This window comes from Lissotriton helveticus, chromosome 2_2, assembly GCF_964261635.1.
Source record: "Lissotriton helveticus chromosome 2_2, aLisHel1.1, whole genome shotgun sequence".
In the NCBI taxonomy this organism is placed as follows: domain Eukaryota; kingdom Metazoa; phylum Chordata; class Amphibia; order Caudata; family Salamandridae; genus Lissotriton; species Lissotriton helveticus.
The window spans coordinates 278,735,446-278,758,047 of NC_136060.1; the positions used below are offsets into that span (position 1 = coordinate 278,735,446).

Below are 22,602 nucleotides of genomic sequence, written 5' to 3' on the forward strand. Positions count from 1 at the left end.
CTGCTGCGAAAGGGAAGGTTGTGCTTTGTCAGTTTTAGTACAAACTCTTGGAAATGCCCGTAGACCAGTTGCATATTTCTCGGCTACTTTAGATCCGGTAGCCGCAGCGTTGCCCGGATGTCTCAAATCCGTTGCTGCAACAGGTGTCAGCATTGAACGTTGTGAGAATATAGTGATGGGACACCAGTTAGTGGTGTATGTACCGCATTCTGTGGAATTGTTAATGACCAGGACCAAGACACAGCACATGACCAACAGTAGGCTCACGCGTTACGAGCAAGTTATTCTTGCTGCGGAAAACGTGACCCTTAAGAGGTGCTCTGTTTTGAATCCTGCTACACTGATGCCACTTCCTAATGATATAGAAGGCGAAGACTGTGAAGATCACGATTGCCTTGATGTGACTGAACTATGCACGAAGCCCAGACCAGATATTGTGGATGAGCCGTTGATTGACCCCGATGAAATTTTCTTTGTTGATGGCTCATGTTTAAGGGACGATACTGGTCGGTTGAGAGCAGCTTATGCTGTTTGCACCATTACTGGAGTTGTGGAAGCCGCTTGCCTGGAAGGAGTACACTCCGCACAGGTGGCAGAAATCCTTGCATTGACCCGTGCCTGCATAGCGGGTAGGAAAATTAGAGTCACCATTTATACCGATAGCCAATATGGTTTCGGTGTAGTTCATGATTTCGGGCAATTGTGGTCTCAGAGGGGTTACATGACCTCCTCTGGTTCGCCTATTCGAAATGGAGAATTTGTGCGACTGCTGTTAGAAGCATTACAAGGTCCGGATGCAATAGCAATAGTTAAATGTATAGCCCACACCAAAAATAAAGATTTTGTGTCGCAAGGTAACAGATATGCAGACGAAGGTGCCCGTTACTGTGCGGAGCACGGATATTCTTTCACGGAGGTGGAAGTAGGTGGGATTCAGGAAAAGACAGAATTAAACATGATGTTAGAAACAGTGGATACTTGGGAGGATTTGAAGGTAATGCAAGACAATGCACCTGATTTTGAGAAAAAGGCATGGGAAACAGCAGGTTGTGTGAAAGGTGAAATTGACTTTTGGGTTTCAGCAGATGGAAGGGCAGTGTTACCTGAGGAATTAGTGAGTCCAATGGCAAGACAGATACATGGTCCAGTACACTTAGGAAGGGATGCCATGCTGAGGGTGTTTAGGCAAACTTGGTATTGTCCTAAGTTTAGGATTGCAGCAGAAGCAGTCTGTAGGAGATGCGTTACATGTCAGCAACTGAACGTAGGGAAAAGAACACCAGTTACGATGAGTCACATTGGGAGGTCTGGGGGGCCTTTCAATAGAATGCAATTAGATTTTATCGAGATGCCAAAGGTCAACCGCCTTAGGTATGTTCTGGTGGTTGTATGCATATTTTCCAGATGGGTCGAAGCATACCCTACACGCAGGTGCGATACACTCACAGTAGCAAAATTGTTACTTAGAGAGTTGATCCCGCGCTACGGGGTGCCAAACTCCCTGGAATCAGATCGAGGAACTCATTTTAACAGTGAAGTTGTGAAGATGCTCTGCTCTGCATTGAACATTGATCAGAAGTTGCACTGTAGCTATCGACCAGAGGCTTCAGGTATCGTGGAGCAGATAAACGGGACTTTGAAATGCAGAATTGCCAAAGTATATTCATCGACTTCCTTAAGTTGGCCTGATGCTTTGCCCTTGGTGCTTATGAGTATGCGTAGCACACCCGACAGGAGGACAGGTCTCTCTCCACACGAGGTGCTAATGGGGAGGGCAATGAGACTTCCAACCGTCCCAACCACTGCTTTGTTGAATATTACAGATGATCTGATCCTGGATTACTGCAAAGGTTTGTCTGACGCCATTCATTCTGTGTCTCTTCAGGTGCAGGCTGCTGAAGTCCCATCTTCCAGAGATCTATGTCACGACTTGTGTCCAGGTGACTGGATCCTCGTCAAAAAGCACATCCGGAAGAATTGTCTAGATGTGCGTTGGAAGGGGCCCTATCAGATTATATTGACAACGAACACTGCAGTGAAGTGTGGAGGTCTGCCAAATTGGATCCACGCTTCCCATACTCGAAGAGTTCCAGCACCCCTGGAAGAAACAGCTCCTCTCGCAGATGAAAATCCAGCTGTGGACGAAGAACCACTAGAGGGGATCAGTCAAGCTGTGGGGGAGTCAGAAGAAGTTGGGAGTGTTACAGATCCAGAAGAAGAAAGGCAGGACAGCAGTGAAACTGAAGTTGCCACTGAAGGAGAAAGTTGCTGTGAATACGGCTCAGACACAGATCAGTACCAGAGTGATCAAGAACAGAGTGTGGGGACGAGAAATAGGAGAACAAGGCGTGGAGAAGTTAGTTGGCCCAAAAGAAAACAGAGGCCGAACTTAAAGCCAACTCCAGAGAGAACCCTTGCTCCTATATCCGAAGACTCAGATCCAGACAAAGGTGCACAAGGACAGGAACAGGAAGGTCCGAGAAGATCAAGGAGGGTGCGAGTGCCTTGCAGAAGATACGCTACTCCTGAGTGGACCTACCTCGCTGCAGATGTCCGAAGCACGCAGAACGGGGAGGGTGAGGGAAGTGACCCTGACCAGTACTGACCCCATTATAATAGTGGAAATAAAGTTGCTGATACCAGGAGTGGAGGTCGAAGGGTTGTTGACACTCAATATCGTTTATCCTCCTTACCTGAGCGGAATAAGAGACTTGGTTCTAAACAAAGTGGAATTTCCGGCTTGTTGTTCAAGGTGTCCAATACTTGAGGAACTCCTTCTTCGTTTGGAAATATTAGAGTGCGTGATGAGAGTTGTTGGAACACGTATAATTCCGGATTGCTAAAGACTTTGAAAGACTTTGTAAATAAACAGATTGAGAGATAACCTAGCGCCAAGTGGAAGAAGAAGAAGAAACTAGGGACTTCCATTTTAGCGGATGGAGAAGGGCTAGGGTTGTCTATTGCTATAGAACTCATAGACTGATTTTGCAGAGGGGATTATCAGTTTCCAGGTGTGGTTCAAAAAGGCTGAAGAAGCAAAGAAAAGAGACTTTGTGCTGTGACAGAAAAGGCAGAGATACACTGTTTTGAGATCATGGAGGCTGGCAACCCGAACCGCAGGACAAAATGCATAATAGGCACACTTTTAGTGGGAGTGATTTCTCTTATAGTGTTAGTGGTCACTATATCATACATAGTGGGACATGAAAATGATGTGAAAGCAACAAAGGAAGCAAAAAGTGTATCAACACAGAAAGCTACTACTGCTGGTAAACAGGGGGACAATACAGAGAAAGAGAAAGCTTTGCTAGCAGCTGAGACTCGTAGGTTACAGTAGATGAATCGCAGGGAAATTTTAAATCAAATGCATATGCTAAATTGCTTTATGAATATGTGGATGCTATGGAGGCTAAACATTGTTACGTCTGCATGAAATTGCCAGCATCTGTAGACGAGGGCATTAGGTACCATCATCTTCCATTAACTTATGGAATCACATGTAGTTTGTTGCTGAGCATATTTTATGAGCGTGATGGTTTCGAGTACTACTTCTCGAACTTTGACTCCGTGTTGCCAGAGGTGCCAAATTACAAGCACCTCAATAAATGGGATTATTACAAGAGTGAAGACAGGTTACAGAAGTTTTTCCTTCCATGGAAAACTTTAGATACTTCACATGCTCGAAGAAATAATTTGACTTGTACAGTGTCAGAAATTGAGAAAAATTTTGTGGGACAGGTGGATGCTCGATATAGGAGGCAGAAGATTTTAAAATCTTCAGGTCAATGGAAAACAGATTGGACCGAGGAAGAAAGGTCACACCAAAGAAAGGGTAGTAATGGTCCAATAGCTTTAGATCGAGAGAAAAGGGGGAAACTGTGTATACATAGGGGTGAAACCTATTACGAAAATGTGTTTGTGGGAGAAGTAAGTTGTGAACATGCTTTTCAGCTAGAGTATTACTCCAAGGATTTCTTGAAGGAAATGCAGGTGATCCCAAATGTATATTTTGTTTGTGGGAGGAATGCATATGTGAAACTACCAGATAATTGGTATGGATCGTGCTATTTAGCGATTGTCTTCCCCAAAATATACCATGCTAAGGATTTAGAGATCATAGAGGGAGGAACTCAAGCTAGAGGAAGAAGAGATGTCAGCACTGAGGAGGTAGTTGGAGATGTATTTGGTGCTGCATTTCCTCTTTTGGGAATCATACTGAATGACATCAAGATTAGAAGATTGGCAACAGTCGTAGATAGGTTGTCCGCCAGTACTGCTAGATCATTAATGCTGGTGGAGGGAGAGATGCAATCGATAAGGGCAATGGTTCTTCAGAACCGACTTGCTCTAGATGTTCTGTTAGCCAAAGAGGGAGGCGTCTGTAAGGCTTTGAAGGTCCAGGAATGTTGCACTTACATTCCAGTCAATTCAAAACCTCTAGAGAAATATATACGGAATATTACTGAAATACATCATGAGATTGAGGATTTGGCGAAGGTAAATGTGTGGGAGAAAGTAGGTCAAGGAATGGGTAAAGTTGGAGGTTGGTTTGCCAACCTAGGAAAGGGAATCGTTTGGTACATATTGAAACCTATCATCATAATAGTGATTTGTGTACTCACTTTGTGGGGATTGGTGCGGCTGTACCAATGGTATAGATCAAACAGGTTGCAGAGATCAATGCGGGAGCAGGGAAGGAGATTAGCTGCGATGCAGGAGAATCAGCACAGGAGTCTGAGGGCTCTAGAGATGATGAAACGAGGGAATATTGCAACGACTTCAGTTTGAAAATTCACATCTTAGGGATGGTGTTGTGATTGTGATGACTACTAAAAGTCATCAAAGGGAGGCATGAGAGAGCGCAATTTAAGAAAAAAATGTAGAAGTGCACCATATTTACAAGCACGTTGCATCAGCCTAGTAGAAATTATGTAAGAGTGTGAAAATATATAGAGTGGCAATATATATGAGTGTTTAATTAGAGTAATAATACATATACCAGTGTGAAAAGCTAATATAGAATTGTGTAGTGATGATAGAATGATGTTGAAATCCCAGGTTATGTGGTTGTAAGGGAAAATGTAATTCTGCTAAGCGTAGAAATGTGTAGGCCACATGGCAGTTCACAGAGAATACAAGAAACTGATGCATTTCCACACAATATGGATCTAATGTTGTTGTAATGCAAAGTATTATTGATCATAGAACTGAAATATATGTTTTATAGAAGTGTTTCATTTAATCAATGTGTTATAGTTAGAATACTGTTTAAACTAAAGAAATTGAAATGTTTGCAGAGTGCAGAGGCCTGTTTCATGTAATTCTAGTAGGCCTGAATAGATAAAGTCATTTCGTTTGATCTGCATGGGTTCGTTAGAAGAGAGGTCAAGCAAAGCACAAGACACAGAGCCTGTTACATGGTTTACGACTTAGGAGATATGGTGGAGGCCGGAATTTGGGGCCCACAGAGAAAGTGTCTGTTTGCAGGTGCGAGGGGGTTTAATCAGGGAAGTGATGAATGGGCTTTTGTTCAGAGAAACCTGGCACAGACCTGTAGGAGGCTTCAGGAATTTCCTGGGGGGTACCGTCCAGCAGGAGAAGAGCCTGGGAAGCAAGGTCAACGCTAACGATGGACCCAGAGGAGTACCAGCATGGAAATTGCCGCCAGAACTAACACCACGTGAGGGGCGTCTCTAAGGGCGTTTCTATTGGAAATGTGATTTTGTATTAGGGACAGCACCCCAGGGTGGAGTTAGAGCAGATGGTCTGAGGAGCCTAAGAGAACGGATGGGTAGGCAGATAGGTTAGCTGCAAGAGATCGATTCGACTTAGAAGACTAAGAGAAGTGTGTGATCTTCTTTGGAAGTCACCACGGCTGACACCTTTTTAGGTAAAGATCTTGTTAAGTGGGGATGTCACTTAGTCTAGTGTAGGGACAGTCTAATCTGAACTTTCCTTTCTGTAAATGACGCATAAGCTACAACTTGTGTCTATGTTGGCAACTTTAATGCTTTTTGAATTTGTTTTAGTGATATCATTCTGCCGACTAAGAGCATTTAGAGAATTCTTGTTTGTATTGATTCCCGTATATCTTTTGAATCTTATTCTGAGATGTTTGTATCTCCAGATAACTTTGGCTTTATAATAAACTTTTAAAACTTATTTGTAGTAAGTGGTTATTCAGAGTGGAGTAAGTCCTTATTTGATTGACCTAGTAGTGGATTGCCTTTTACTCAATGACAGGTACCAACGATTTAGTCGACCTGAATTGGGATCTGGAATAATAACGACAGACCAGAAATCCCGCGTTAACAGTAGGCTTTGTTTGAGCTGGAAGTAGGATATGGGAAGTTGGGAAATGAAATCTTGATGTGGGCACAGATGACCCTGTACTCTGTAGATTTCGTCCAAACTCTGTCTCATCCAGTTTAATTGGCTTCATAGTGTTTACTACCACCCTGCATGACTTTGTAAGATAAGGACAGCCCTAAACGAGGCATGCCTCAGATGGGGTCTGCTAGAGGCCACTCTTATCCACAATATGGGAGTGTCTTATGATAGCTAGGTACTGGGACATGATACATCGTCTTCTGGGAAAAGTGGTTGGCCAGAAGGCTCTCTAGACCCCACGCTTGCCCTTCTTGGCATCATGGAGGATTGGGACAGTTAAATCACATCATGAACGTTGCTGGGGCAACTTGTGGCCAAGAGGAACATAGCCGGAAGATAGGAGATAGAATTCCCCTCTAGGGTGAAATGATTCCACGGTATGGATTAGTGTTCCTCAATAGAAGACTCTGTTTATAGGCCCCAGGGCTGTGCCAACAAGTTGGATGATAATAGCCGACACACACTGCCTGGGGTCAGGGAGAAAACCACCTGCTTCGAGACATTTTCGGGTTTTTGATTGCAAAATGTAGTGTATATTATTGTACTTGTCTATCAAAACCAATGTCAGTATGTGTTTTACTGCTCTTTTATTTGGAAACGGCAATATGTTAATAAAAAGAAAATCGGCCAAATAACAAACCAGTTGAATGTAAACGTGCAGAGTTCTTAGGCCACTAGCAGCCACATGTGAGTCCAGGGCAAGAGGAGTGGCCAAGTGATTGTAAGTTAAGCAGTGTAATTGCAGGGTACCCTGTGTGAGTGCAGGGCAAGTAGTTGTTAACTGCAGTTTAAGGGGTGTTCCTGTGTCAGTGTAGATTAAGATGCATGGTGAGGGGAGTGTCTTCTCACTGAAAGGTGAGCAGTTTATATTGTGAGTGCATGGCCTGTGTGTACCTGTGTGAGATCAAAGTGAGGCGAGTGCCTTTGTGAGTCTAATGTGAGCAATGTTACTGTGTGAGCGCAGGTGAGAAAAACGCAGTATGCATGCAGAACATTAAAGTTGGACATATTTAGGTTTTGCCAATGCTTGTTTTGAGTAAGCAGACACACGCGAGACACGTGTGCTTCTTACAATCTATTTACACACCTTAAGAGTGTTCCTTACTTAACTTTCACGTTAAATAACTTCAGTGATGGGCTCAAAAACTGCACTTACTAGCTTCTTTGATCTGCCACCTGGCATCACCAGCAGAAGGGACAGTTCCCACCATAGCAATGGGTTGTGCCATTTTAATGAACAGCGTTTTAATATTTCTTCAGGATGAACAGAATGATCCAAAAATAACCTTTAGAAAATATACCCTAATTTGTTCATCCTCTGATGAAGCAAGCATTTGTTCTGCCAAATGTTTCTTCTGCTTTGTGAAGGTTAATGATCATATGGGAAAGGTGAGTCTATGTGGACATCTGCATTAAATTTAAACTCGAATTATACTATTTGAGGTGCGTTTAACTGCAGTACATATGTGCCTTCTGTTCCTTATTTTATAGAGTACCAAGTGAACCTAGAGAATACTAATGCAAGTGTCCTATTGCAGTACAAAAGTACTCCCTGTTCCTTTTTTATTTTTATTTATAACCAATAACACCTCGGGGATCGACCTGAGTGCATCTCATTCTGTCTTCTGTAAACACATGATAATTCAGGATGAATCTGACGGTTGAACTTTGGAAAACTATTTGTCTCACCCGGCCATAATTGTTATGCGCTAAGTGATATGCTATATTGCACGCTATTACAAGGGTCCATTGCTGAAATGGGGCTTCATTAGTGCCTTACTGCTATCAAAATGAACTCATGGCACTGCACCTGAAGAAACATTAACACTAGCTTTATGAACATTGGTTCACAGGAACGCATTTATGACCCTGCAATGTACGGCCTGTGCCTGGATATGCAAACCCTGATCCATATATGTGGATGAACAGGGGATTGGCGTATGGGAATAGACCGCGGTCACTCCACCCATACGGCCACTGTGCTTTCTTCTTCAGCTGAAGTAGGACAGCAGCCCTTTCACTGGTTGCCCACTATGCACAGGACCGTTTATGATTAAGGATGTAGCCTTACGGCTAGAGCGGTCAACCTCGAAGCTGGGAAACCGGGTTCAAGTCTCAGCAACGACGCTCAACATCCTGTGTTTCTGGGCAAAACACTTAATCTCCCTGTGCCTAACAAAAATGAATGTGTCCTCATGTAACGAAACTGGTGCTCATGCAAAGCGCTCTGATACCCAATGTCTCGAGTCTAGTTCGCGCTACACAAACCTCTAAAAACATTTTTATTTTAAATAAAAAGGATACATATGCAGAGAAAACATACTGCCACATTTGCATGAAGCAACATGCTCCCTGCAAGTGTGAAAACGCATTTTTGAGAATATGATTTGCTACTGTCAAGCTGTTTTTACCATAACTGGAAAAAAGGTGTAACTGTTTGTTCGTAATATTTTCTAAGATATGCATTTTTACATGACCTTACTTGGTCCTGCTGTGAAGTAAAAATCTGTTTTAATTGGTGTGCCCAATTTTTACCGACAATAAAACATGCACACTTTTTATAGGTGTCCTTTTAGTTAGGTAAGCTCTTTTTACATGATTCCCTCGCTAAAGCATCTCAAATTATATTGGCAATATTTTAAAAGTAAAATGTGCTTGCTGTAAGCTCAAGATACTATCACACATTCAGACATTGCAATATCAAACCATCTGCAGCTGACGTTTTTTCTATCTAAAGTAAAAGGAATAAAAACTTGCCTTCTTCCTCGTCTAGTAGGCATCAATGAAGGAAAAAAATTGAGAAAGCGGGTTAGTACGGAGGGGTTAGTCATTCCGTTAGAAACACACAACAAACACATACTATAGTATGCAGACATTATTCTGAAGGAGAAAGTAGTGTTCTGAGGATGTGAACCATGCAGTGTGAAAGTTTCGGTCCTGATTACGAGTGGACCACAGTTGTCCAACCCATGCTCAAACCCCTACTTACGTATGGGTCAGAACTCTGAGTTACACAGAGTTTACTGGGTGCAATTATGGCCTTACCTACTGTTAAATTTCGATATATCAAACTTGCTGGAATCTAGCAGGGGAAGAGTATGGTATTTATTGTGATATGCAGATTTTGGGTTTTGCTAAGCACCAACATCTGCATGTTGTTCCCCAAAAACTCAGAATAGCTTCAATTTATCACACTTTATACATTCTGAAACCTGGGGACTCACATTTTATCTGATGCAATAAATAGCACTCGTAATCGGGGCCTTAGACACATTTAATGTTTCATTTTAAAAGTTGAACCACTTATCTGCGCTTCATATGTTCTGACATTTATCAATTTAGTCTGTACAGTTCATTTTGAATAATAAATATGTCAAATAAAAACAGTTTTACAGACATTTCTGTTTACATGAAATGTGTAGCTACAAATTAATACCCGCAAATATATATACCAAAGTGCCTCAAATCAAACAAAATTACACATCTACAAAATTAATGTAATGTCCTTCAGATACAGCCCTGCAGGACTTTTGTGCCAATAGTCTGCAGACCTACACCAGAGAGAAGATCAAAAGCAACTTTTGTCACTAAGAAATGTTTTATATGGTATAACTACGCATAGGTTTTGTTTGCAATGACAAGCAGATCAGACAGAATAAATGAGAAAAAGCACAAAACTCTTATAGAGACCACAGTGGAAATTTGTTTTGCAAACTGAACGCATCAGGGAAATTTGGTTTATGTACATAAACAGCGCAGAAAAAAAGTAAATGTTTTTCACATGCTATCAAGAGCTATGACCTACAATTTCTCAGCCCACTAGTTAATTCACATTTACAAGACTGTGAGATTGCTTAGCAGTCAAGTTCTTACTCAAGAGATCAAGAAGCTGTTGGTTTCAATCCCCAATGGACAATCTCAGCCTTTTATTCTTCCCAAGATGTTAAAATGTGTTATATGGAGCTAGGTAATAATAAAGTTTAATATTTACATATCCAGAAAAAAATACTTTTTCATATATGATAATCAATTTGTCGTTAATATTATGGACTACAGAGCATTTGCAGCAAATTGTTATCAAAGTGTTCTGAAAACAGACTTCTTTTTATTGCTGGCTCTATAAATCTCATTGTTACACTTTACTTTCTGATAATTTCTCCTTTAATGTACACAATCTAATATTGTCTACCATTGTCCTCCTGATACAATGCTCTGTTAGATTTTGCTTATAAGATACTAATATCCATATTTGTATATACACATAATACCTACTTGTAGTTACATTTTCAATCAATGATGCACAAAACATATTCAGGTGAAAAATTACTAACCAGAATTACACCAAATTCAAACTGTCCTAATGTTAAAAAAAGCTCCCTGGGCTAATCAGAACACTCCATTTTTGAATTGGCAATCCCGCAAGAGTCTCGTGAGACTCTTGTGGGTCTAACAAATATTTTAATTTCTAAAAAAACTACTGAATGGATTTACACCAATTCACTAAAAGCACAATCTGCACACCAAAATCCAGCTTCCAGCCACATTTGGTGTAATTCTGTTCAGCAGTTTTTGCGGTAGTCCTTCTTAAAGAATCTATGAAAACTGCATGGGAATTTTGAGTTTAGGACTCCCCTTTTTTCTCAGCCCTCACTTGATGGATGTCTCCAACACTTTCCATGGGAAAACTAGGCAAACAAGAGTCCTCTTTTGGAAGGTTTTGTGGAAATGATTGGCAAACGGTGCCAAAGTCATAAGCAACACAACAACGCATTTCCTATAGAAAAACTGACCTAACTGTGGCAATATGTTGCAAAATAGGCTATACTGTAAAAGGAATATTTCTTTTTTTTCATGTAAATAGGCAATCTAATACAATAACTTTAAAAAAAGGGTGAGTAAAAGCTTAGGTAAGGAGAAGTTGGCCTGTTCCCCTCCTCTAAAGGAAACTTGGTACATTAGTCATTAGTCATTCTTCATAATTATCGATATTGTACTAAAATAGTTTAAGATACTCGAAAATAGTTCAAGAAACCATAAGCATATCCTGACATTCCCCATTCTTTTTCCAATCATGCATTGTTTTCTAAATTTAGCTAGAATCCAAGATAAAATATCTGTATACAGAAGCCAGGTACTTAATGAAAACAGCGTCCTAATATGAACATAGGTCATGCAATGACCCTTTTTAGCACACATCTCATCACAAATTATTATTTATGTGATAAATCATCCTATATATATGCAACTGGACATTTGTAATCGGACCTAAAAGAGTGTTAAACACTATATTTTGCTTGGGGCAACGAGATATTCTGAAATGACGGTAAAGACACATTTTATGCAATAAGTTTGCACTCACAATAGTGTACTCCATTATTACGTACCACTGCACACGAACTCTCGCTTTTGAACTTCAGCCACATTGTGTCCCCTCATGTGGGTAGGTCCCATACATTGGGTGTAGAGGCCGACTCGTGGCCGTTGCCGCAGCCAATCAGATAACCAGGCGAGGTGGCAGTCGCAGTACAGGTTGTTGGAATGAAGCCGGCTACATGAAAGGATACACAGTCAATAGGTCTAGATTAGGGAGGGCAAAGAACAGCTTTTCAGATCTGGTGGATAACAAGGATCTTATTGTCAATTGGCATCATGTAAGTATACATTTTGGATCTTCTCTGAAGGCTTTTTCTCCATGCATGTATTTAGACTTAGTATGCACATACATTTTAGCTCTGCCTGATTACTGTGATGAGAAAACCGGCGTTTGCTAACATAAAATTAAGTCTTTGTAATTCCTGCCCGCTTACTCCATTGTGAGCAAAACTAACATACACGAGTCCTTGAAAAGCCATAGAATTCTTTTGCTGTGGTCTGTACAAAGGGGAGGAAAAGACTCAAGGGTTTGAAGCAAATCGCCCCTTAGGGGTAACAGGCTGACAGCAAGAAGAAGAAATAAATGTTAATAAAAGATCTGGCTCCCAATTAGAAATATCAGTAAGTCTCGTCTTTATGAGGCTCTATAGAAACTGCTACTAAATCCTTTTAGCAGGTCACTTTCGTTTTCTGCTGAACAAGGCCGAATAATAATTCGATATAAAACACTCCTTTCACATCCCGTTTCAGCTTCCTTCTCTTTTTGTTTAATCACAGAAAAGAGGATTAGCTTCTTGTGGCCCCTCGGGAACCATCCTCACTGCAAAGCCTGAAATTAAAAGACACAAATGGCAGCTAGGGAAAGAGTTAAGCCAGCCACCTCCCTGTCGGCGGGGAGTAGCCAGGGATCATGGCTCTACTCCAAGAGGTAAAAAGCACTTTGCCATCAATAAAATATAAGACAAATGTACCCACTAAATTAGGTAAATTACCCTGGACGGGCTCTCGTGATTTTCCAAACTACAGAGAAGGACGTATGTCTCTATAAATCACAATATTGCTCCCAGAATCCTCTATAAAATGCAATACCTTTTAATCCACATCACTCAATCCTAACCAAATAACAGTAATGGATATTAAAACAGGAAGCTCAGTCCAGAAAGCTAATTTCATTTTACTAAGGTTGCAGGAGACTGAATTTTGTTTAATTGGGTCTGCTGGCTGTAGGGAAGTAAAGCTTAAAGATTCCACATTTATCTGATCCGACAGTTAGTTTAAGGGTCATCCCTGCTCAGAAGGAACAACTATAGGTTCTCACTGCATAGGAAAACTTCAGTGTTTCTTAAAAGAAGCCCTTCAGGGAAAAGAAAAGGACAGTTATCTTTACATAGTCATCCATTCCTAACAGCCATCAACAACATTATTCCAGAATGTTCCTTTGCTTGCTTTGGTTTTGAGACCTACTGTGACATCTTTCCAAGGATGGCCCCATTAAGTAATATTTTCATCATTCAATGAGGACTTTATATCGGTTTTATCAGCTCAGAATGCACAAACAAACCTCCTCAAGGGACGCACGTGTTCTTGAACCCGCCCCCTCTAAGTAACAGCAGCAATGTAGGGAAATGCTGGACCCAGGTGTCTAGAAATCATTGTTCGGCTAGGCTGGACAAATAGAGGGGTCAATAGATTAGCCATGACTTGTACTCACAAGGTTCGGAGTTTAGGCATGTGGTTGAAGCTCGCCACCGATAGTCGGGTGATGTTGTTATTGTTGAGCGTGCTGTAAGACAAGAAAGGCACCAGGTCATTACAATCGAGGGTGTCAGTCCCACGTAGAAGATAGTTGTAGCGTTTAGTCAGTAAACAAGGAAATATGCCAGCTGAAGAAGTTAGAAACAAATAAGACAGCTAGCCAGTGGCTATGGCTGCATTCAGTGTGATTCCTCTCTCTCTAGCACCCTACATGCAGTATAAATTGCCCACCAGGGGAAGGGTGTTTGTACTCCTTAGAAGTTTTTACCTTTTTAACACGCAGGAATTCCATATTTATATATATAACACCAGCCTTGCCTAAAGGAAGCGGACACCCATTCCGCTATTAATCATAGGTCAAACCTAACTCACTATAATGAAGGTGGGGAGGCTGAAAATAAAGGACACAGTTCTATCAGGTTCTCCTCAGTCTGTCACCAGAAGACGTCTGTGCTTGGTATTTATGAAACAAACAGGATCATCACATCCAGTTATCTAAAGGCAAGAATGTGGTGTTTAGACAGATTGAACAATGAGGGCTGTGTGAGGGAACCATGTATGCGTTTACCACGCATGCCGTAGCCGTATCCACGCCGTCTCAACAATGCAAGTCTTAACCAGGAATATGTCTTTACCATGCATGCCTTTACAGCGAATTATGTGTTGTTAAGGCATGTATGGTAACGGCATATCCGTGGTTACGACTGGACAGGTAAGTTTTAACCCCCAACCCCTGCCCCTGCCCTGGCGCCAAAAACGACCCCACCCGCCTGAAAACCAACCCCCTACCACCCTCCCCCCATTTCCCAAAAATGTCCTTGCCCCCAGTCCTAAAGACTACTGCACCCTCCCCAGGTCCTAAAACCTACCCCGACCTTTAGAAACTACCCTGCACTCCCCAAAGCCCTAAAAACTACATCGAGCCCTAAAAACAACCCGGCCCTCATATATTTTACCATCCTTACCCCCAAGCCATGAGCCCAAAAACGGTGCCCCAAACCCCCGACCTGACATCTAAAACTAACCCTCCCTCCTAAAAAAAACCCTTCCCCTAGCTCTGAAATCTACCCCACCCCCCTCCCCTAGCCCTGACTCCCCTGCCCTGACTCCCCTGCACTGAATACTACCCTGACTCCCCCGCCCCGATAACTACCCTGGGTCCCTCAAAACCTTAAAAAATCAACCCCATATCCCCCGCCCTGAAAACTACCCCGAGTCCCCCTGCCCTGAAAACTGCCCAGAATCCCCTACCCTGAAAGCTACCTGGAATTCCCCAGGCCCTGAAAACTACCCTGACCCCCATCCCTGAAAACTAACCCCCTCTAAAACCCGGTCCCATCCCTACTTACCTCACTGAGTAGCATCCTCTCCCGATCCTTCCTGCTTCTGCCAGCCAGCAACTAGACAGCGCACTGCCTTAACCACCCATATGCATGGTTAAGGCATATGCAAGGTTACGGCAAGCATATTACAGCTTGAGAAGTTGGAACACTTGTGGCTCTGTCCACATTGTTCCAACTGTTTCCCAACAATTATGAGCTTGGATACCTCCTGGAAAATCTCATGCACAACATTGACCTCTTTCAGAAAAAACAGACGTTCAGCGATCCCTGGGGCAGGCCAGTTAATAAATGTTGGTTACCTAATCTCTGGGATATGCTGCAACCAATGCCATAATTTGGTCTATACGTTTGTTCAGTGACCAGGAAAGTCATCTTAGCTATTTCCTGTAACGTGGGTAGACATCTTCAAGGAAAAATATAATTTTCTGTTCCAGCTACCTACTATTGCTGACTCAAAGCAATCAGTGCTCGAGTCAATGGCCTCTGGTATTTCAGAAAATATTTTCAGTACAATCCACCTCCGGGTCTCAATGGAATACTATGTCTTACACATAAAGAAAGTAAACCCTTATTGCTAATTGCAGGAGGAGAGAGAGCATGAAAGAAGAAGACTCTAGAAGCCACGTAGTAACCTTCTCTTCACTTTTAGAACCCAGTAATCTGTTGTTTTCTTGCACCTTCTTTCGGGTAATAGAAATCTATAAGCATATTACAGTGGCTACATATGTAATGTTTAATGCCCTAAAATATGCCAATGTCTGTACTTCACTTTATTTCTAGAACCTATTGTAAAACACTTCATTGTGAAGATTTTGTAAGATTCGCTTAAGGGATATTTTTAAGAGACCCACATTTTGGGGAACTTTTGTAATATAATAATTATGTAGAGCATTTTTGCTACGGTGCTTATATATCCAGTGCTCTTTATTATGGTGCTATTATAGAAGGACTCTTGTTTGTGCAATACCTGGGGGTAATGTTAATACAATGTATGTGATATTTAGTTAAGTATTATATTGTCTGGGAGGTGTTCTACTGTATTCTAAAACATTAGATATATTTTCCAAAGAGTTGCAACGTTTGTAACTATTATTCAAATATTTGGAATAAATTCTTACGCTATATTTTAGCATACAATCGAAGGACAAAGCAATAATGTATGTTTTTCATGATTGTTACACCATATGGCATGAAGCCACTGTCCTTGACAGGAGTGGAGTGGTGACTGCTCAGACAAAACCTGCAGCAGGAGATATGGAGTCCCAGGTTCCTAGCTGAAATTGATCAGAGGTTTTAGCACAAACCCCCCTTTACTATGCAGACAGAGGGCAAGGGTGAAAAACATTTTTATGTACTTCCTTTTGGGATGGTTTGTTTGGCACCTGTACAGGGTGTGGACGGAGAAACATACTGCAGTGTAATTAATCCCATCTGAGTTATATAGACTGCAGAATTAATCCATTGATGAGTAAAAAATGAGACAAAGAAATGAAAGCGTATTCCTTCATACCTACCTACATGAGTTGATCATGACTGAATATTTTGGAAAACATTTGATGGTCCTGGATGGGAAACTGCTGCATGAGATAGTCAGTGATGGTGTATAAGGAGGGTTTCATAATGAAGGAATTACCTGAATGCATCTATGCACTACCAACCGAAGAAAATAAAGGATTAATAACAAAAGAGGCACCAAAACGTATGAGCCCTTTCAGGCAGTAAACACCTTTACGGAGCAGGCAACAGCAAATACTAAGAGACACGTCCAAGAACATGGGAGCTGTGCCTCACTTGATAGTTCTATTGCTGAACATAATGAGACAAAAGGGCAACAGGACACATGGAGATATGACATATAAGAAGGCATCTAGAGCAGGGAATTGTAATGCTAGAGGGCGGAAGAGTTGAAAACAGAAAGCTATGAATACATGTTGATCAACAACAGTCCAACACACTCATGGGATAAGAAAAAGGTTTCTGCCTGGTTTTAAGGTGCTTTACGACTGCCCATGCCTCAGGTTTTGAATTAACTCTACAGCTTATGTTTAGATCCTGTGCCAAATGGAGATTTTGGTGATCCTCCTTAATATCCTTCTACCACTCTTCCCTCTTTAAAGTCTTGTAGAGGAGCATGGAGAGTAACCACTTGAATGCACTACAAGAAATATAAGAAAGCCCAGCACTAGGGTTTCTATGGACATAGTTTTATGGATGAAGTTTAAGAATAAAATGAGTAGGTGCGTGTAGAGAGGCATTTGTGTTTGACTCAACCTAATCTCTTACCATGAATAAAACACTTGAAAAACTGTAAGAAACTCACACTTTGATCTAACTAGTCAATGTATTCCAATATCGGAGGGCCTACTTTTGATGTAATTACAACGGGAAAGCATTATTTATTAAACTATTTAATGTAAACTTTAAACTGAAGAGTAGTTCATGGCAAGAAAATCATATAGGTTTGTTGGAATCAAACCAGTGAAGTTAGTAGCATAATTTAAAATCAACTTTGAACCCATTCCTGGTAAATACACAGCACAAATATCATCATGGTGGCATAATGAATAATTTCACCAAAAACAACACCCATCGCTTCATTGCTAGCATCACATATAGAAACAATGACATCCTCAATGTCATGAGATCCTCATTGATGCTGTTGCTGAGGTTGTACACTGCTCTGCCCCAATCCCATGTGTTAAATAACATTTGTTTTGTAATCCAAGAATATCTCTTGAAACCTGTGTCAGATACTATATGTTTTAGTGTTCTTTGTAGTGCTTTAAACAGCACTGCATTGCACCCAACCCCCCACTGTACACATGTATCCATTTGCATTATAATACTTGCATATACTTTGTTCCCAGTATTTGCTACTAGAGGCACTGTACAAACTTTTTTTGGTTGGAGGACTCACTGCTCCCTGTAACTAGTTTCAATAAAATAAAAACAATTGTGGATGCTTGGTAACGCTTACTTTATCAAATAATATAGATTTTGTATGTCCTTGAACTTGGACAGAAAAAGCTTTAAAAATGTATACATACATCATGGTGTGCGAGCGGGAATCTCATAAAAAAATTATAAACAGCTTCACCTTGAAACGTATTAAGTGAATTTCCAATGCCCATGCCAATTTCTTGTGCAGGTGATGATTCTTTGTCACTGTGTTACATTTCCAAAACAATCATCAACTTACATTATTTTAATGTTCAAACAATAATGAGAGGTTTGATAAAGTTTTACTTTCTCATTAAGCGATTAGTCTGTATTTTCGTCTTTTATTCAAGTCAGTCAGACAACTTTGTTTACAGAATTATAACAAAAAATTGGCTTGAGACAGAATGTCCATAAAGATACCAGTCCCTATCCTAATTTAAATGACCTAACCTATCCTAGCATAAAACCCATGAAGAGGTCCTTTTGGAAAACAGCAAAGGTTTGGAGCATCAAGCTAATAGTTGCAAAAAAGCAAACTCCTCATGGAGAGCAGTTCTGGAAACTCAGCTGAGTTCCATGACAGTTGCTGGAGCATCCCTCAATCCATGTTAAAAGGAAATGAATCCCAGGCGTAGCTATGATTCAGCATACAAATAGAAAGCATCCTCACAAAGGGTAAGGAAAACAAGGCAATTAAATTTAGCAGTAGCTTACAAGTAATTCGGGCTAGCACAACAACGTGTTAAGGGGCATGGAGGATAGGGGGCATTGAATACATTGAATGCAATGTAATGACTCTCTTACTAGGCAAACAGCGTTTACAACACTGTCAATACATTGCAAGACTATTACAATGCGGTTGTTTCAACAACCGTGTTGTTAGTAAGCGATGCATTTACACCGCAAGTCATTACAGCAACTTGCTGTAGGGGGCGCTGAGGTATTGGAAATTAATTCCAACACCTTCCCTACTGTTGCGCAAACTGGAGTAGTAATGGTAAATTATACAATTCCTAAGTCCAGGGTGCCCCCTACAGCAAGTCATTCTAATGACTCGCAATGTAAATGCATCGCGTACTAGCAACTTGGTCGTTGTAACGACCACGTAAAAGCAAAAAATGTAATACATCGCGTTGTAATGTACTGTATTCCTCTAACTAGGAACACGTACTATATAGAAAAGCACAGAACATGTAGTAAACTATAAATGTTGAATCATCTCTACCCAATAGGAAAGAATCTTCAGATGGTCTACTGTCTTCTTTCTCGATTCCCACGGTAATCATCCATGTCAACATGATGTTATTTGAATGTGGCTACAGCTTATTACAAAAAGATACATCTAGGAAGGTTCTCATGATAACCTTTGTGAACCTACTCTGTTAGCTGTTCAGTGTCCCATGTGTAACAATGGACTGCTCTATGAAAGGAAACATTAATATCTAGCATGTCCTGGTTAGATCATAAAATTCAAATTTATAAGCATGTGGCAGAGCAAACTATCTAAAATACGATGAAGTCATATGGTGTGAGGAAAGAAAGAAATACATTTTGCAGCAAACTGCACATTTCACGGAGATGTTTTAATTCTGCAGTTCAATTATAACATTAAATCAGCATTTACAAAAAAGCATTTCTTTTATTCAAGGGAAAGGAAAGAATAGATAAAAATATTGAGGTCTAGCAGTGAAAGAACAACAGAAATGGGAGCTTTCTGCAGAAATAAGCAGAATCTTTCTTTGTGCACGTTTAATAAAGGCACATATTCTTTAACCACTATATTGACACATTTTCTATGTTAACGTTAAGGCACATTTCTACATTGTTATGGGGTAAATTCATGTAACAATGTTCAACTTCCACAATGGTTAATGACCTACACCTACTGCTAAATACAGTATTCTGCTGTTCTTTGGGGTTAAGGGTACATTCTTTGAATATGTCTGAAAACATGTTCAAGGGGTTGATATCTTCTTTTCTGTATGTATTACCCATTGGATGAAGCTACTTGCTGTGTAAAATGCATTGAGCTAATTTATTGAAATAATTTCATAGGAGAAAATTGTGCTTGTCTGATCTGATAAATCAAATAGGAGCAACATGGTGAAAATCATCAATGACCAAATATTTATAACGATGGAAAATACTTGACAATAATTGTGATTGCAAAACTTATTATTAAATATACAACCTATTTTCATGTCAGTCTGATTTACAGTGCGACCCTAATTCCACAGGGATTTTACCAGCAAAGAGGTCATAAACTCTGTGTGTAGCTAATACTCAATGCTAGTGGGTGGGGCTGCACATTGGTCTGTCCCCTCCCCCCGCAGCACATCAAGTTAAATGCAGCTAAAGGCAATCTGTATCTTATAATCTTCTTTTGGTCTCTTGCGTGTTGAAGTGCATCTACAGCTGTTAGCTCTTGACACCAATGTTTCATTCTTCTGAATTGTTCAGAAGGGCAATGAGTCCTGGGGGGATAACATAACCGACTGCTTAATTTCTGTGGATAAAGAGCAAAAACCTAAAAAGTGCAGACTCTTGTTATGAAAACTGAACATGAGCTCCCCCAAGGGCAGGGGCTTGTGTATACACTGCTAGCGGGTAGAGTTGCGTACTGGTCACATATTTTGCCCAGTCCTTCCTAGAGCATCACGGTACTCAATTTCTGTGTGTCATGCAAGAGAGGGCAACAATAAAGTTGGCTCTGTGTGCCTATGTGTGTGTTGCTCATGAGGAAAATGCTCAAAAAGCGGTCATATGCTAGTGTTATTTATTTTTATGTTTTTTACCAATTTTGTATTTATAGAGCACAGCTTCACTCAAATGGGCAGCTAAACAGGATAGAGCAGTCTCTGAAGAATCACACATAATAATGATTTCAAATCTTTTCTAAATGACAGCTGTTTTTTGATGCTGCTTAACTTTAAATTGTAGTCTACCATACTTTGGGCACTAAAGTAATGATAGAGTTGACTCCAGTAGGTGCGGATGACTTGGGGTAACTAAGCCAGGTGCAGGGTCAGACCACAGAGACTTACCATATTTGTGTGTGTTAAATCTTTCACAAAAGCAAGATGTATCCTTTTCATACCAGATTCTGTTTACAAGAGAGGCAGTGCCATTAATGGTCTGGATTACATGATCAATCTTCTTAAACCACGGGTCTTTCCAAATAGAACATTTGCAAAAAATTTAATGATCAGGTAAAGCAATATAACGACTATTACAATAGTCAACTTTTGAGAGTATGGAGGCAGAGGTGATTCTGGAACGAGTGTCTTTGGAATTTTATATAACTTTTTTTAGATCAGATCAAAGAGATTTTCTTAGATTTATGTGTGCACATATTTAACAGGGGACAACCACCAAGGTCATGGTCAAAAGCCAAAATAGTTATATTCTTGAAGAAAGATAAACCGCCTGATCAGATGGGCTCTTATCGCCCAATCACCTTAATCAATGTGGATTCTAAAATATATTCTAAGCTAATAGCGAATCGAATGGCACCATTAATCCACAAACTTGTGTCAAATACCCAGCACGGGTTTGTACCAGGAAGAGAAACTACAGATCACATTCATAGAGTGATCACCCTTTTTGACAGTACAGAGGTGACAGGAGACCCTATGGCGCTTATCCTATTAGACGCTGAAAAAGCCTTTGACCGGGTCTCCTGGTCATTTCTGTGGATGGCAATGGGGCATCTGGGCTTTAAACAAGGTTTCATTCAGGCGGTACAAAAACTATACATTGACCCTAAAGCTATAGTGATGGTAAATGGCAATCCCTCTAAAGAATTAATAATATCAAGGGGAACACGACAGGGATGCCCATGCTCCCCATTGTTGTTTGCCATCTACATTGATCCCTTTATTCACAGTCTGGAATCTAATGCGGGTATTATCCCTATACTGACACAAGGCTATATGACAAAAACGCTTGCCTATGCCGACGACATCGCCATAGTAACATCAAATCCGGCACTAGCCTTACCTATAATTGAAACTGAGGCTAAAAACTTTGGTAAATTTGCCGGCTATGCTCTTAACCAGAGTAAAACCCAAGTAGTTCTAAACGATACATGTACAATGGTAGATCCTCGAGTGACTACAAAGGCGACCTACTTAGGGGTATGTATCACCTCCAAACTCGATAAGGTTTTTGAATTAAACCTCAGCCTCATGCTAGGTAAAATGCAGAAAGATCTTCACTGTCTTAACAATCTACATTTATCCTTGATTGGTCGCGTAAATACACTAAAAATGGTTTACTTCCCTAAACTGCTCTATATGTTTAGAGCAATCAATCTGGAAATTTCTGATTATTGGTTTAAACTGATGGAGCGTACTTTCTCTAGTTTTATTTGGTCCTATTCACAACCTCGAAGAGCCTACAAGTTTTTGACTCTTCCTAAAGAAAAAGGAGGCCTAGCCCTCCCTAACCTTAAGCTATATTATTGGGCGTGCATGCTTTCATACAACCATGAACTTTTTTTTCTATTAGAAGACAATGAGTATCTTCAGGGGAAGACCAACCATCAATTCATCAGCTGGTATTAAGCAATAAGAGTAAAGGCTATCTGTGGCGATTTCTCTATGATAGCTACCACAAAATAATCCGCCTAAAGACCTTACTGGGGGGGTTTAAAGCGTGGAAAGCTGTAAGGAAACTACTGGGTATAGGACGAGTCTCGCTTTACTCCCCTCTAAGCAACAATCCGGTCCTCCCTGAAATCTTCTGAGGAGCCTGTATTGATAGATGGACTACAGCAGGAATTACACATTTTGGATGTCTT

General features: G+C 40.7%; 1 protein-coding gene across 4 annotated transcripts in view; it reads right to left on the reverse strand.

Annotated features, from left to right (window-relative positions):
- SLIT2 (slit guidance ligand 2) overlaps positions 1-22,602 on the reverse strand; it is a 739,121-nt gene that overhangs the window by 268,870 nt on the left and 447,649 nt on the right. For all 4 annotated transcript variants that reach the window (XM_078678412.1, XM_078678410.1, XM_078678411.1 and 1 more), the window contains exons 7-8: positions 13,475-13,546; positions 11,775-11,938 (exon numbers count right to left, since the gene is read on the reverse strand). In XM_078678412.1, coding sequence (XP_078534538.1) covers positions 11,775-11,938; positions 13,475-13,546 — 236 coding nt within the window. The remainder of the gene's footprint in view (positions 1-11,774; positions 11,939-13,474; positions 13,547-22,602) is intronic.